This window comes from Glandiceps talaboti, chromosome 11 (assembly GCF_964340395.1).
Source record: "Glandiceps talaboti chromosome 11, keGlaTala1.1, whole genome shotgun sequence".
In the NCBI taxonomy this organism is placed as follows: domain Eukaryota; kingdom Metazoa; phylum Hemichordata; class Enteropneusta; family Spengelidae; genus Glandiceps; species Glandiceps talaboti.
In genome coordinates this window covers 6,133,282-6,151,752 of record NC_135559.1, presented here as the reverse complement: position 1 = coordinate 6,151,752, position 18,471 = coordinate 6,133,282, and the positions used below count along the sequence as shown (strand labels likewise).

Below are 18,471 nucleotides of genomic sequence, written 5' to 3'. Positions count from 1 at the left end.
TCAAATTTCCATAAATAAAAAGTTTGACATCGAGTTTGTAAAGATAATACATTATCTATGTTAAACATTACATTTGTTTTTCTCAGTGTAGGATACAGCATTCTACCTCTACGTCAATATTTAAATGTATTTCCATGGTAACACTGTTTGTATTTATGAACTTGTAGTTTGTAATGTGAAATTATACAAACTAGTGATTTCAGTCGGTACATGTGCAAAAAGGAAATATTCTAGAACATAGGTACTTCTCTTTACAGTATAGATGTCTTCCGTGTGTGGGTGAGTGTGTGTGTGTGTGTGTGTGTGTGTTTGTCTGTCTGTCTGTCTGTGTATATATGTAGCATCAGGTTGACCAACTACACAAAAATTTACTTTTCAGTCAGAAAACCCTCATAAATATGTACATAAGGAACGAGGGAAATATAAACTTGTACGGGGTTTTGAACTTTCTTTCCATCTTACCTTTCTTGGCATTTGACCCACAAATTAATTATATAACATGACATTCCTATTTCATACATATTAACTTTACAACATTATACAGTATATATGTTTCTGATTGAAAAGGGCCTTGCTATGGAAATCATTTCAAAATTACAACAATGGTACGAATGTTTTTGACACAAAATAATCAAGTTATTCATAATTTGCAAAGTAAATCTGACGTCAGACCATTGCGGAAACGGTAAGTTTGACACTTGGTGGCGCTAGACTCACCAACCTTATAATCGTCAGTTGCCGCGTTTTACAGAGGGCATTTACATATGTACACGCTGTGTATTTATTCACTGATACGCATTAATTTTTTAAGAGACATTCCTGTGTATAAAATGATATATGCAAGTGAATACATCTGTTCCATAAAATGGAATGGAAATAGTCAGTAAATTATGTGATCTCTTAGAAAACGTTTACTGCTTGTGCAAAAACCAGCGTCTGGTGTTGGGACTAATTGCACTGGCGGTTGACATGTTGATCGAAATCCGCACTCTAAGATCCCAGGTTCTCCGTTTCTCTTTAGGAATAACTTACAACAAATTGAAAATATTATGAAATTGGACCCAAATTCATGTTGAATTTTCCAGACAAATGTTCCACCCTCAATAGTGTTCACCTAGGAGTTGTACTCAATTCATCAAGTTCAAATTCAAAATAAAATACAGCCTATATCTTCACAATCAGTTCAAGTTCACGACAAACACCACGGCTGGAAAACTGTTGGAAATATTATATTACTCTGTCTTAATTCTTGTACTTGTCATCCTGTAAATAATGGTATCGCCTGGATCCATGTACCACATGAGGTAACAAATAACGAACACTGCCAAAATCCAGGCTACAGAGATCCAGAGTGAGATATGGAAGATAGTAGCGAAGTTGTCACTGTAGGAGTCAGCTACGTTGATATCGCCATAGCTTGAATCACTCTAAAATAAAAACAAGAAAAACAATATTTTAATAATCTCTGCAGTAGTCTGTAACAGTTCTGTATCTACACAGTTATGTTTTGTACTATTCGATTCAAAGCAGAATGATGAGGGCGCCCCCATCGGTCTGCTCTTTCCTAGCTGGGGATTGCACGACAACTCGTATCTTACCGACTACTAATTTTGTGTGTCCGTAATATGCTATTTTTCCTTTTGAAGTAATTGTTTACGATGTATCAAATCTATTTCAAGTACGTTTACTAGCAGATTCTGTTCGAATGGTATGGCTGATATTTTTTTTCCAAGACTGTCTACAACACTACCGGGATCGCTGACGACACAAGAGCACGTTCTATTACAAGCTTGTCATTCAATCTGTTAGCCACACCCCCAAAAGACGTTATCAGAATACCCAGAGGTATAAAAGAGGATGTGAAACTCCTCTGAGATGTAAAGTTCGAGCAATAACTCTTTTATCAAAAACGAAGGTTAGTATCAGACGGCTAAAGAGCCAGTCTACCCGAAGGTAATCTGTTTTACCTGCCTTTACACACCTCTTTTTAGAATGTCAGTTCTAGCACCAATTATTCACTATATATAACAGAATACTCATTTATCTAGATTGACATAACACTAGCATTAATATGTAAATTACATTGGTACATGCATCGCACACTTTGCGTACTGTATTCATCCCAGGTACATTTGTTCATTTACATAATGACTTCATTTGTATAATCAATCAGTCTGACGTAGTGTAATCACTAATTTTAACACCATTTTAGCAATGTTTTTACTGTCTCTGTCCTCTTTGTCTACTGTAAATAGTTGTTTTACGAACCTATAATTGGGGCAACCTGTTCGTTCATAAATAAATAAATAAAAATAAATACATAAATTTAGAAGTCTACAACAAGCTGGTAGTAGAACGAATGCTAGCGTTGTCATATATTCAATGACGTAGACACGAGCGTTGTCGCATATCCAATGACGTAGACACTAGCGTTGTCACATATCCAATGACGTAGACACACCAGTGTTTGACATGTACATGTCTTTCGACAAAGATCACGATAAGCTTACAGTGGTGTTTTTTATTCATATACTGCATATTTTTCATAACAATATCAAATCAACCTAGATATCACAAAAGCATGACGAAAATATCATAGTGATGATAACGACTAGTATACTCCTTACCTACTGTAGAACTGTTACAATACATGCTGTTATAGACCTTAGCTAATGTGAAACTGTTACAATACATGCTGGTATAGACCTTAGCTAATGTGAAACTGTTACAATACATGCTGTTATAGACCTTAGCTAATGTGAAACTGTTACAATACATGCTGTTATAGACCTTGGCTAATGTGGAACTGTTACAATACATGCTGTTATAGACCTTAGCTAATGTGAAACTGTTACAATACATGCTGTTATAGACCTTGGCTAATGTGGAACTGTTACAATACATGCTGTTATAGACCTTAGCTAATGTGAAACTGTTACAATACATGCTGTTATAGACCTTAGCTAATGTGAAACTGTTACAATACATGCTGTTATAGACCTTGGCTAATGTGAAACTGTTACAATACATGCTGTTATAGACCTTAGCTAATGTGAAACTGTTACAATACATGCTGTTATAGACCTTAGCTAATGTGAAACTGTTACAATACATGCTGTTATAGACCTTAGCTAATGTGAAACTGTTACAATACATGCTGTTATAGACCTTAGCTAATGTGAAACTGTTACAATACATGCTGTTATAGACCTTAGCTAATGTGAAACTGTTACAATACATGCTGTTATAGACCTTAGCTAATGTGAAACTGTTACAATACATGCTGTTATAGACCTTAGCTAATGTGAAACTGTTACAATACATGCTGTTATAGACCTTAGCTAATGTGAAACTGTTACAATACATGCTGTTATAGACCTTAGGTAATATGAAACTGTTACAATACATGCTGTTATAGACCTTAGGTAATATGAAACTGTTACAATACATGCTGTTATAGACCTTGGCTAATGTGAAACTTTTAGAGTACATGCTGTTATAGACCTTAGGTAATATGAAACTGTTACAATACATGCTGTTATAGACCTTAGGTAATATGAAACTGTTACAATACATGCCGTTATAGACCTTAGGTAATATGAAACTGTTACAATACATGCTGTTATAGACCTTAGGTAATATGAAACTGTTACAATACATGCCGTTATAGACCTTAGCCGATGTGAAACTGTTACAATACATGCCGTTATAGACCTTAGCCGATGTGAAACTGTTACAATACATGCTGTTATAGACCTTAGCTAATGTGAAACTGTTACAATACATGCTGCTATAGACCTTAGCTAATGTGAAACTGTTACAGTACATGCTGCTATAGACCTTAGCTGATGTGGAACTGTTACAATACATGCCGTTATAGACCTTACTTAGCTAATGTGAAATTATTATTACTTGGAATGGTGGGCTAAGTGTCCTGCAGGTGTACTACTACCTACTAAGGAACTACTAAACATATCTTTTACTACAGCAGTTAAAACTTATCTGACATTTCATCGTTATCACTTCATCAATTCTTACCTCAGCACCGGCTCCCTCACCACCTTCCTCTCGTCTAACTCTCCTCAGTGTAGGAGAACTTGGAGTCATGGTCACGATTTCAGCCATGACGTCACCATCATACAGAGATATCATTGTTTGTGTAAACTGTGCATAATAGAAATATAGGCAGGGTTTCAATTGTCATTTTATGGATAGTGTTTAAGTTATATAGAACTCTCATTTTCGATTTCTTTCACAGGCTAATTTTAATAGACAACAAAATATCAATGCATTATATTAGTTGGATCAATTGGTCGCTATTAAACATTAGTGATAAATTGTTTATAAGGTAATTAACTAACCGTTGTATGAAGTTGGGAAACAATAGACTGGGGGGATATATATATATATATATATATATATATATATATATATATATATATATATATATACAATTATAATACAAATAATGTACAGAATCACATTATCAGTGTGTGTGTGTGTATGTATGTATGTATGTATGTATGTATGTATGTATGTATGTATGTATGTATGTATGTATGTATGTATGTATATGTGTATGTATGTATGTATGTATGTATGTATGTATGTGTGTATGTATGTATGTATGTATGTATGTATGTATGTATGTATGTATGTATGTATGTATGTATGTATGTATGTATGTATGTATGTATGTATGTATGTGTGTATGTGTGTATGTATGTATGTATGTATGTATGTATGTATGTATGTATGTATGTATGTATGTATGTATGTATGTATGTGTGTATGTATGTATGTATGTATGTATGTGTGTGTGTGTATGTATGTATGTATGTATGTATGTATGTATGTATGTATGTATGTATGTATGTATGTACATTATGTATGTGTATGTGAAAGTATTTGCTGACTTACCTTATTCAGAAAGCTAGCTAAAACTCTTAAGCCATCCTTTACTTGAGGTGAATTTTTTCCATATTGTTGCTGCAAATAGTGAACACCAGCCATAGAAAACGTATATATATCTGGAACACCGTCTTGGACGAGATGAGTGTTCTTGGATACCTAGAATGGCAATATGAATGAGAAACCATTGAACATCGTCACGAAAGTTCGGGCAAGATTGATGTTTATCATAGAGGGCGTTATCATCACAGGTGTACTTGTAAAGACGACACACGTGAATTGTTAAATGCACCAAAACCAAACACGTCTGGTCCCATCCTCCGTCCTTATTACTATTTATTCCACGTTCTAGAAACCAAGTTCAGTTATCATGGCGAAAAAAAAACTTAATGCTTTACGTTACTGTTAATTGACATTAAAAAAATCAACATGTTATCTTTGCTTTCCATTGTGTTCATTAAAAAATAGATTCATTGTAGATTACTACAGGAGGCTGACACCGGAAAGCAAAAAATATCAACATATTATATAAATAACGCAAAAGATTTATACACACATATAGACTAGTTACAACCATATATTATAAGCTAAAATGAGGCATATTCTTGATTTGAATACATCCATACGTACGTCGCAATAGAGGTTGTGACGTCACTATGTTTTCGTTAAATTCATAGAACAGCAGTAAATAACACGAAAGAACGACTTATTCATAGAAATTCAATTTACTGTCCGACAGACAGTCAATCACGTTTGATCCATGCTGTTGTTTCCTAAAAGAGTGCAGAATGTAGCGAGAAACCCCTCACATCAAATCGATAGACGAGAGATCAATAAGTATTATTTATAACCTGTATAGCCATGACCTTTGAGAATAGAGGGGTCACCGTATTATATTAGCAGGAGTTTTTTTTTTATGTCAAGGACACAACTCGACTGAGTGTACCGGAGATTATTCAGTCACGTACGGTACAGCAACTAGTAATTATGACACGAAACGATTTGTATAGCTTAAAGTGATCACGAGTTCTCCAGACACAACAAAACATGACGATCACATAATGTATTCATAGACTGTCACGAAGACACGCTATACATCTAAAAATTAACTAAGTAAAATGACAGTTTTTTTTAAAAGCAATTTCTCATAACAGAAAGCCATCAGCGAACACACACACACACACACACACACACACACGTATATATATATATATATATACGTGTGTGTGTGTGTGTGTGTGTGTGTGTATAGATATATAGATATATATATATATATATATATATATATATATATATATATATATATATATATATATATATATATGCTCCCTTTCTTTCATTTTTTTTGTGTGGGGATTGTTTTCATTTTTACAAATGGTATTTCTTGATGATTGAAAATCTATTTCCAGACATAAATTCGTAAATTAACTATATATTCTGAAAGTCCTAAAGTGAATTAATAGCGTCTTGTGTAAACATATTAATTTGAATTAGAGAACGTAATTGGTGCATATATTGTCATGTGCTTCTTTTTAAAGGGAATTTTATAATAATATAGTTTGCTTTTAAAGTAAATAAAACGTGTAACCATGGCTGCTAGGTAACGTGGGTGGCGTTGTACACGGTGGTACCATACTTTTACTTCTGAATGTATATTATATGGGTCGTTCATGTGTTTAAAAATTTGCTTCAAATATCATAACATATTGATCTCTATTAGTATTATCAAGAGAGCTTTAATTTCCAGGAAACCAAATGTAATATTAAGCACGCTGTTCTGTTCTGAAAATATTGCGGATTAGTGTGGGTGTCATTTAAAAGACCCCGCTGTTATATGCCCTTGGTACTAACTGATACTGTGATTACGACCACTGATACGCCCATTTTGTTGGCAGCCCGCCAAACAATCAATACGGCGAAAACAAGCACAGCATCAATGACATTTCCGGCAAAATTCACTCTTGAAAATGACTGTTTTGTTGTGACTTTTTTTTTTGCAAGTATCAAATATATTATAGATCAAATGCAAATACATGATTACATATTATGAAATTGTTTCAAATTTTTGTCGTAAAGCTTGTCAAATTTACAAATATTACAAGCATAACTCCGTCTTTCATTCTGATATGCCAATCAGTAAAAATGTGTATCTCAGATGGTAATGCCAGTTCAAACGTTGTCTTATGTCGTTTCCTTGTCTCAGAACAAAGGGGTCGTTACAATTCCCTCAATCACGTGTACACATGGCTGGTAAAGATGTCAAAACTGAGCAAATACAAATATCCATGAAAACAAGGTAACAATTGTGTTTTGAGCATTCAAGAATCCCGTCTCTCAGTTTTAATTTTATGCCGCGCCAGTTTTTCTCTTTTTAGATAATTTTGGCCAGTAAATCTTAGAATCTTAATTAACTGTGTCCTTCTATCGTGGGTACCATGTTTCTAAGGGCCTCACAGGCAGACACGGCTTTCTCCAAGTCATAAATCTGGTACGTGTGATATAAGTATTCTTCAAATGTATACAGCCTCCTATATCCGATATTCTGTAGCTAAGTGTTAGCAATGAGGTTTACCTCCATGGTGTAAGCAACAGCTTCTCTCAATGCCCTACCTTTGGGGGGGGGAGGGGAGGGCTTAAAAATAGTCAGTCTAACATTTAGAAGAACCACTCTCGATCTATGTCATACGGTATGGCTGCAGTACATTTTTTGTTTTATCAATACTTTTGTCAGTTTAAATATTTTAATTGAAGTACGTCAAATACATGAATTTCATAAGAGATGATACAGGTACGTGTGCCATTCACGGTGGGCTACAGCTGCGTACGTGTGCCATTCACGGTGGGGTACAGCTGCGTACGTGTGCCATTCACGGTGGGGTACAGCTACGTACGTGTGCCATTCACGGTGGGCTACAGCTACGTACGTGTGTCATTCACGGTGGGGTACAGCTACGTACGTGTGTCATTCACGGTGGGGTACAGCTACGTACGTGTGCCATTCACGGTGGGGTACAGCTATGTACGTGTACCATTCACGGTGGGGTACAGCTACATACGTGCACCATTCACGGTGGGGTACAGCTACGTACGTGTGCCATTCACGGTGGGGTACAGCACGTACGTGTGCCATTCACGGTGAGGTACAGCTACGTACGTGTGCCATTCACGGTGGGGTACAGCTCTACGTACGTGTACCATTCACGGTGGGGTACAGCTACGTACGTGTGCCATCCACGGTGGGGTGCAGCTACGTACGTGTGCCATTCAGGGTGCGGTACAGCTACGTACGTGTGCCATTCACGGTGGGGTACAGCTACATATGTGTGCCATTCACGGTAGGGTACAGCTACGTACGTGTGCCATTCACGGTGGGGTACAGCTACGTTCGTCTGCCATTCACGGTAGGGTACAGCTACGTTCGTCTGCCATTCACGATGGGGTTTGCTGTAGCTTAGAAAGGTTGATCATGTTAAAATCACCTATGTCTGTCTCATACTCAACCAGGACAACGCATCATGCCCTCGGAGGACGATGATCGACAATAAACTGATAGAAATTAATGAAAATCTACATCTAATATCATCTAAAAGATATACCACAAACAGATTTATAGAGAAATATCCCGACAAGATAAAAGTGGGGGCGTCCTCGAGCTTCCAGAATGCCTACGGAGGTTTGACATACACCTCGACGGGTAAACGTACCTATCTCTGTATCTAAAACATGGTTATTCTTTGCTATAGTTCGCGGGATTCCGCCTCATCCTTCTATATTGACGAACTACTTTTTTGACCAAGACATTACTTCAAATAAAACTACCTTTAGCGAAATTTAGCTTGAATGAAAGTGCATGATCGCAGCACAGATAGACATGCAGACAGACAGACATACAAACAGCGTACGCGCAGAGAGACACACAAACAGCATGGCGGACGAACAGCGACTTTTTTTTTCATTATTTTGATCACGTAATCATTGTATTCTGACAAATTAACAATTTATTAAAACAGGCAGAACATAACCAACGGCACAAGGCCATTACAATGTGCCCTCTCTTCTCTTTTCGAAACAAAGACTCTCCAAGATAACGAACTTGACAACTTTTCATAGGTGAGTCGTGACGCCCAGTGAAGCTAAGCATATCATTGCATCATACGTAAGAAGGGACTGTGCAAAGAGTGGGTTTAATGTAGTGAAACAACGAAAGGGGCTCAGTATAATAGCACTAACGAAATCTGTAGAAATCAAGTCTTAATATAGGTTACAATATTCACACCGGGCCTTTTAGTTGCTACGTTTCTATTAAACGCTAAGAATAAAATGATCACGTTTGGCTTTAATACGAATAATCATATCGTTGCTTAGCAATGTAAGATCCAGTGAACGGCACACACGATGACCGTGTTTCCATAGAAACCTGGTGACGTGGTTGCCTATCTGTTTGCCTGTGTTGGTGATAACATTGTATTACTCTAGCTTGTGTTTTCCATCCAATGTGAATTATTACATTACACTCTATCATTATCAACATGTTACCATGGTTACACGAAGAACGTCATGGTGTTTACTTGTGCCAAGATACAAGTTCAAAAATATACCCCCCCCCCCCTCTCAGTCCAGGTGCGATGCGGGTAAAAGGGTCCTTTAACTCAAAACGCGCATGCATCAATCCGTTTTGAGCAGCAACTGCCAATGACGTGTGCTTATTTAAATCGGCAAGGTCATCATGCTGTCAACTATAGCACCAGTGGCGTTATGTACAACTGATACTGAAATCAAAGCTGTTATTAGAAGAGGACTTCCCATTTAGTATGTAGATCGACCAAGTACTGAAGTAGTGTCGAAGTTTAAATTTTGATCTGAAGTCATAAATAATACATGATTTATATAATAATTTCATTTTTTTCTCCTAGGTTGTCCCAGAAACATCCCCACCAAATTTCAGACTAATTGGTCTTGTACTTTTGAAGTTTGAACTTTTTGACAAGACATCATGCTGTTAGTATTAATTGTCAATAATGGTGTGCTAAACATACAGCCTTCATTTCAATCTGTCGACAATTTCTGTGTACCCATATGCGTAATAGCATGCGTCATTGGATACTGTGCACATTTCCTGTAACGTAATTCATAGTGCAATGTTTAATTTGCTCTCATTAAAATATTCCGTCGTCGTTTATGAGGTGATTTGGGCATTGAATGCAGACGTGCTGTTTTGACAATCTTTCTAACCAGCAAAATATTACGATTTGAAACAGGGAACGGGTGTTCCAAGTTCAAATTTTCAGTGTATTCTATGCGTTGCAACGTTTTATGTACCGCAAATACACCAGTTCATCTATATCGTTTATAGTGTTGTCTTTCTTTTGCTGTTTTTATTCAATAATCACAAGCGAGATATGCATTTTTTCCAGCAGACAGCTGTTGTTGTTGTTGTTGTTGTTGTTGTTGTTGTTGTTGTTGTTGTTCGTAAAAAATAGAATAGTAAATACAAGCATAATATTAATTGTATTCGCTGGCCTGTTATCTGATATGACTATACAAAGAGTTATGAACATATATGAAGAGAAAGAATCTGATATGCATCTTGTTTGCCAAAAATAACAATATTCTTGTAAGTCCGCGGGGGAAAAAAGTATCCTTTAGAGAGACACACGTCATCATAAGGAGAACCTAGTGTTAAACTAATGGGACGCACGTACATTGTAATTGCACTTTGGTTTTTGTGTTTCTTCTTAACTTTATCGACCACCTCGCAATCTTATCACATACTGACGTTCTGTGTCATTTCTCATCATCGTCTTAGAGGTCTACATTATAAAATTCATGTCCCTACTTACCACATCAACAATTTCCTGTATAAGTTGCATCTCGCTAAGGAAAGTAAAATCGGCCTCCTTTGAAAAGTTCAATGACCCCATGTCGAAGGAAAATAGTACGGACAGCTGACTGTTGAGTAAAACTGGTTGCATTTCTGTAAGTGTGGTTGGTAACTGGCTAAAAAGGTGGGGATGTTTAGAGTGAAGACTGAACAACTGCAACAAAATATGTGAAATAATTGTTATTTTTTTTCGATTTTAGCACTATTTTTCTTGTCCTCAATGTATTTATGACAGCTCAAGCAAAAGAGGCATAATGCTAGAATTGTAAAATACGTTTTTTTTCTTCTAAAAAATGTCCGTATTGTTTTGTATAATAAGCTATAAATTACAAACTTTTTACTACGTGAAATCTCGCGAGACCGATCGGAATCGCCAATGATGCAATCAATAATGTCGTTCAGCTCGATACACAATCACGCGACACTTCGTAGTCACACGAGACTTCACTTTTAATTTGAAAACTAATTTCAAAATTAGCGTATTACCTCAATCAATCATGTTAAAAATTACAGAAATTTGAGAAAATTAAAAAATTCAATAATTTAAATCTGTAGAGACATCAAACAACTCACCTTTCCACTTGCTGACAGATCGACTAAAAGTGGACTCTGGTTGCTAAATGCATTTTCTAGATGTTGAGTTACACTCTCTGTATTTACAAAAGGGACGTCCTGAAAACAAGTACACATGACACACAAATATCAGTCACGTGATAAACGAGCAATGGAGGTCAAAGTGCATCGTTTGCATACGGTGAAATCCGATAAGACAAAATTATGAGATAAGGAAAGTAGGTGTAATGTCATGTCATGAACTGTGTGGCTTTAGAAGCAATAACGTTACAGTTAGTGGCTTGCACTGTAAACCTCCCAAATGACTTCTTGTGTTTGCCACTGTATATCATTTTGTGACATGACTGCTACGATCATCGGTACTCTCGTTACTGCTTTAACATGGATTGAACTATGACGTAATCCTATTGCACTGTCTGAATACAACACATTGATCGTAGTCATGATCACCATACGCTATATTCTCTCAATCTTCTATCTATCCAAGAGACTTGTTGTTGTTGTTGTTGTTGTTGTTGTTGGCTTTCAAATCTAGCGATCCAAATCTAGCGATCCAGTCGAGCTAGAGTGGTGACCTTTTTATGCAATATAATTCCCCACAGTGCAAATATTTGAGATAGTTGTAGCATAGACAGTGGAGGGGAGACTGTCTATGGTTGTAGTAATAAAGATGATGTCATTATAATAGGTATGCCCCTTCGTCCCTGTATGAACGTGTTGCCCTCTTGTGTTCTGATGTGGAGAGATTCTTTGCTTTGCAGTATGGGTATACGTAATGCAACTGAGATGAAACTATTTACTAGTAAGTAACATATAACAATGAATTCTTTCGTTGATGAGTAAATGAACAAATAATGCTAAATTACTTTAGTCAATACATATAAAATTATGTATGTATGTATGTATGTATGTATGTATGTATGTATGTATGTATGTATGTATGTCTGTCTGTCTGTCTGTCTGTCTGTCTGTATGTATGTATGTATGTATGTATGTATGTATGTATGTATGTATGCATGTATGTATGTATGTATGTATGTATGTATGTATGTATGTATGTATGTAAATATGTATGTATGTATGTATGTATGTATGTATGTATGTATGTATGCATGTATGTATGTATGTATGTATGTATGTATGTATGTATGTGTGTTATGTATGTATGTATGTATGTATGCATGTATGTATGTATGTATGTATGTATGTATGTATGTATGTATGTATGTGTGTTATGTATGTATGTATGTATGTATGTATGTATGTATGTATGTATGTATGTATGTATGTAAATATGTATGTATGTATGTACGTATGTATGTATGTATGTATGTATGTATGTATGTATGTATGTATGTATGTATGTATGTATGTATGTATGTGTGTGTGTTATGTATGTATGTATGTATGTATGTATGTATGTATGTATGTATGTATGTATGTATGTATGTATGTATGTATGTATGTATGTATGTATGTATGTATGTATGTATGTATGTATGTATGTATGTATGTATGTATGTATGTATGTATGTATGTATGTATGTATGTAGGTATGTAGGTATGTATGTATGTATGTATGTCAGTTAAATAAGTAACAATAACTATATAGATATAATATGCAAGACACTTGGGAAATTGACGGACAGACAGACAATGACATGCGGGAAAATGTACTCTGAGTCGTAGACAGACTGGCAAATATATCAGAAATATGATCACCTTATTTAAAGGGTAAGTTGTTACGTCACTCTTAAGGTCAAGGGTCATACCATCTTCTAAACCTTCTACCGTGACCAAGATATTGGCTTTAGGACGATTAAAAAGACTCCCCGAAGAAAGACCAGACCATGTCAGCTCCTGCAAGTAAGACAACATTTCAAGTTGTGAAATACAATATACAAATTAATCAATGCCTTCATTTGAGAAACGACTACACTGTCAGTTTATACAAGTTATAATTCGCATCGTACTGAATAGCTAGTGGAGCAGATAACAGCACATTTTTGGTGGAATGGTTCAAATTGTGATACAAGCGGGCGATGATCACTTTAGAACCTGGACGTGCATCTCTGTCTGTCCATATAAGGAAGCAGATGTCCATTACCGTTTACGTGATTTACATGAAATGAATGAAATGCATAATGCTAAGTATTCCAATCATTGTAAGATCTAGATATGACATTTGTGCCACGCAGTAGCCCGCAACCCGTACAATAGTTACACTCTGTCAGTCAGTGGTTAAGAAACCTTATAGGGTCACAGAACATAACGTATCTTACAGTCAACACTTTTACGTCAGTGTATGTAAACAGTTGATGGGATAGGTCCTGGAGCAAACACAGAATAACTTCTTATTTTGTAAATTTTGGCAAAAGTATAGGTCAATTAAAGGTACAGATAAATTATAATAAAATACGGCCGTTTAATCTCACCCCATTTGCTACAGCACGTAAGTGTATTTTTCGGGACTTGCTTACGTTAGTGTCCGTAAAGGAGTCATGAGTCTTTTTTTGCGAAATACACGATGATCTTTTCTATCTTTCCTTGTATACGTCAAAGGCGCTTAATATTTGGAGTTTATTACGAAAATATTTTTGTTCGATCTTTTAGATCCCTACTCAAATAGTGCAATACTATGACGGCTTGTTAACGGTATATAAGAACTTGCAGAACTATCCTTGTGTAAGAAATAATGCACATGTCTAGACATGGTTATGTAAATATTTGTCTTCTATGATAAGGTTGCCATGGTAGAATGGAGAACAAAATCCGAAGTATCTGAAATCTTATTGCGAGGAAAAAACCGTACAGTTTTCGAAGGTAATACATGTCGGTCTTTTATGACAGTCAAGTTGTGGGTGGCTGGGCAATAATTTGCAGTTTTATAGCCACGATTTCATTGTGTGTGTTATCTTTGCTATAGGGTTTAACCTATTTGGACGACTATAAATCAGACTGGTATATCTTGTACGTGACGTCAGTTTTGTGCTTACATGTGCATAATAGCCATCCGCTTGATCAATCAACAATTTACTATAGCTATATTATATAACATATAGTATATGATAATTGTCAAATTATATGGTAATTATTCAAATTATATGGTAATTATTCAAATTATATGGTAATTATTCAAATCATATAGTAATTACTAAAATTATATGGTAAATATTCAAATCATATAGTAATTACTAAAATGATATGGTATTCAAATTGTACAGTAATTATTCAAATTATATGGTAACTATACAAATTATATGTCGATTCTGCATATTATATGCCAATTATCCACACCACAACAGATTCTTTTTGTACAGTGATGTGTAATATTTCCCATCAGATTAAGGTTCCTGTGAATGGCGCTATTTTATTGAACTATACTATCTATACTTTTTTAAAGTGATGAATCAAGAATTAAGTACAATGTAATGTTGAAAGGTTATTGCAAATGTTGAAACATTAGACATCCCATCTAACAAAGAAAAACATTTTATAATACATTGACATGTTGTTTTCTGTTTGCTATGTAAAGAAATAGGCTGACTCGTAAATCAACTGGTCGAAGGGATCATATAACATGGAAACCTAACTGCTATACAGTTGTGTGCCAAATAGGGTTGGATATATCATCATTTGCTCATGGACACTGTACATGTACGTTGCCCTAATTGTGTTCTATGTAACATAGATGGATGTAACAGAGAGATTTGAAATGTATTCAAAGAATCTAAAATTGAGAAAAATTTATAGACCCGACAATTGTTTGAGAGTGTTAATCTTCACAGGCTCCACACTTGTGCACAATTTGTGACATTTGATGTTTAAACGTCGCTCGTGTTTATCTCAATGCAACCAGAACGGAAACTGTAGCCACTCAGTCCTGTAATAGAATCTCATAACAACCTATCGATCTATTACAAAAGATATATGGCTTAATATAAACCATTAAGAACTAAACAAGAGGTAACTAACGACTGTGATTAATTAGTCTAACCATATTACGAATTCAGGTGGGAAATGCAGTGGAAACATGATTTATGGAGTGTTCTTTTAATAGCAAAGTACATTGAATGTACAGTATAAAGACAGAAGATCCGAAAAACAATCACCTAATGTATTTATTTATATGCATGTTTGTTTGTTCGGTTCACAGTCGATGGCTTTACTCTTAGAGACAACAATGACGACGATTATGACGTCATATTGGATATTACGACATCATCTTTAATGACAGCTCAAATAGGAAACGTTCACTGGTCCAGAGTACCGTTCATAAGAACATATATATCTTATGACCACATCTGACCATTTTGGAAGTTGAGGATGTTTTTTTTTGTACTTGCTAGATAAGAGCACCGATATTTTTAGACTGCTCTTAACACTAATGCTATTTTCATAGCGGTAAAAGTGTTATCTAACAAGTAAAACAACAATCTCAATTTGCCAAATGGTCGATCTCTTTTCTGTAAATATATTATATTACACACAGTCCTCTGATGATCGTTTGCTGCTTTAACTGTATATAATAGTGACGATGAGGAATGGGATCATTGATAATGATGATGATGATGATGATGATGATGATGATGATGATGATGGTGATGGTGATGATGATGATGATGATGATGATGATGATGATGATGATGATGATGATGATGATGATGATGATGATGATGATGATGATGATGATGATGATGATGATGGCGGTGTGGTGGTGGTGGTGGTGGTGGTGGTAATGATGATGATGATGATGATGATGATGACGACGACCATGACGATGATAAAACGTTGATGGCGAAGGTGATGGCGGCGACGACGATAAGGATGGTGATGATGATAATCATACTATCCTCCGCAAAAAGTCAAAGGTCAAACGAGTTGTGTAGGCGGGAACCATATGAAACAATTTATCGTCAAAAATAGCTCAACTTACTTTGTTGGTTGAGAATCCCAAAGCTAAAGAGATGACGTCAGCGATTTCACTAGCTCTAACTTCACCGGCTGTTTGTGATAACTGTACATAGTCCGGTTTGTGAGTAAAATGTACTTGATTTGCAGCAAATACTTCTAGACCTGTTCAAAATACAAACAAGAGTGGAAATTACAAGGTTAGCTTATAATTCCAATACCAGGTGAAGTATATGTTGATGAAATGCATACCTACAGTAAGGTGTGAACAAGTGTACGTGAAAAGTTGGTCCAGATCGTACAGTTTCGTGCTTCTCTTAGTTACATATAAAACGCAACTGCTTATGTGCTTCGCATTATTAAATTAAGTGCACTGTATGCACACAATATTAGCCCACCCCCCTCCCCTTCCCCAACCCACCGCCACCGTCCAGCGTATGCTATACTTGCTCTTGCGGTTTCGGAGAAGGTTTCTGCAGTGCAACGTTGGTGGCGCTATCATTATAACACTATCATTACAACTTGAACAGAGACACTCATAAAACAAAACGGCTATGCACGCGTAATGTCTTTCCTAAACTCATGGTAATAAAGTGAGGATGACAAGAGGACTAAGGGTGACTTTTAAGGTTCAAAAAGATACACATCGCGAATGTAGAGAAAGTCGTGGTTTCTCGCGGTATGTATTGATATGGAAGCCGACTTCCCCTGGCGACGTAACAACTTTCTAGTCGTGACTTCTCCGGCGCTATTTCCTTATTTTGAATTCTAGAAAATTTCAAGCTAGTATAGTTTGATAAGCACCGACTCAAAAGCTAGGGTCAAAAGAAGGAAGAGCTCCAGTACAGATTAACTAAATGTGATGTATTCATCTGATGAGGTCAAGGGTCAGGTGAGATTATGTCGTGCGCAGTGGAATTGTTACAAATTGTAGGAGTCATGTCGATAATGTTTTTATCGTATACAGTATATACTATAGGATACGGCACTTCAAAGTTCCTTATACATAGATAGTTTCCATAGTTACATATTTCAATCATACGTTCACAACCAGAGATCACCTTGCCATATCGAGATCTACATGACCATCATATTATTAATAATGCCCTGGACATATCGATCACAAAAATGTCCACAGAGAAATACGTATCTCTTTGATCTTTGGTCGCGACACAAGTTATCACCCCCACCCCAACCCGACCCACCCACCCCTCTGTGTTAATGAGACACAGACGTGCCTCCTGTATGTCTAAAACCAATGATAATCAAAGCCACATTATTCAATAGTGATATACACTGCACAATGTAATAATCAACATCAGACGTCTACGTGTTTGTGACGTCACTGGCCATTCCGTCTGACAAATCGCCGACGCATGGTCGATTTGATAATATGTGCGTACACGTAGCAAAAGTACATACTACTGAACACCTTCACTAACGATTTTCGATAATCGTAATTTTTTTTCTCGTTCATGAACAAATGTTACGTATTACTACACAATATGGTTTTCGAATTCAACTTGAACTTGGACTTGACGATGACAGTGTATCATTTATTACTTTCCTAAACACTCAGTTGGGTCACAGACAAGTAAGAACATTACTTCTCTGTGGTTGTCTTAGACAGGTTTTGACATCATTGCATGGATGGACACTTTTCATATACTAGTTTTAAAGTACATATCGGCATTATTTTCTTTATCCATTTATTTACCTATTGTCGTTTTCACGGTTTAAACAATGGTCGTATTTATACAAATATGGTTTAATTTATTGCGAATATTCGACCCGGTATATATAATCAATATATTGCATTCTCCAATATTAGCTGTAGCAAAACCAAAAGTTTTAATACGAACAAACGCGGGGAAATTAACTACGGACGTTGGCAATATTGGTTCTGAGTCTCTCCAAGCAACACTAACTTGTTCAATCGATATGAAACCATACAATGTACTTGAAGCTGAAACTAACGTCTATTAAGAAACTGATCACGCACGGTGACTTTCTTTTCTTAAACGGGACAGCGTGGACTCAAGTCTCAAGGCTTGTAATTATAACTGGTCCCATCAACCGGGGTTACTTTGCGACAGTTTCACTCATGGGACATGACATTGTTTACATACCATCCTGACAAGTTCAAAGTCAAAGAAGCAATTATAGAGATATCGCGTACACATGGCACGTAGAAC

The 18,471-nt window shown here is 36.1% G+C and overlaps 1 protein-coding gene across 2 annotated transcripts in view; it reads right to left on the bottom strand.

Moving 5' to 3' along the window:
- Positions 1–296: 296 nt before the first annotated feature.
- Positions 297–18,471, bottom strand: part of LOC144442311 (renin receptor-like) — a 43,581-nt gene continuing 25,406 nt past the window's right edge. For both annotated transcript variants that reach the window (XM_078131624.1, XM_078131625.1), the window contains exons 2-8: positions 16,302–16,441; positions 13,088–13,225; positions 11,366–11,464; positions 10,752–10,946; positions 4,921–5,070; positions 4,039–4,164; positions 297–1,427 (exon numbers count right to left, since the gene is read on the bottom strand). In XM_078131624.1, coding sequence (XP_077987750.1) covers positions 1,233–1,427; positions 4,039–4,164; positions 4,921–5,070; positions 10,752–10,946; positions 11,366–11,464; positions 13,088–13,225; positions 16,302–16,441 — 1,043 coding nt within the window. In that variant the 3' untranslated portion in view covers positions 297–1,232. The remainder of the gene's footprint in view (positions 1,428–4,038; positions 4,165–4,920; positions 5,071–10,751; positions 10,947–11,365; positions 11,465–13,087; positions 13,226–16,301; positions 16,442–18,471) is intronic.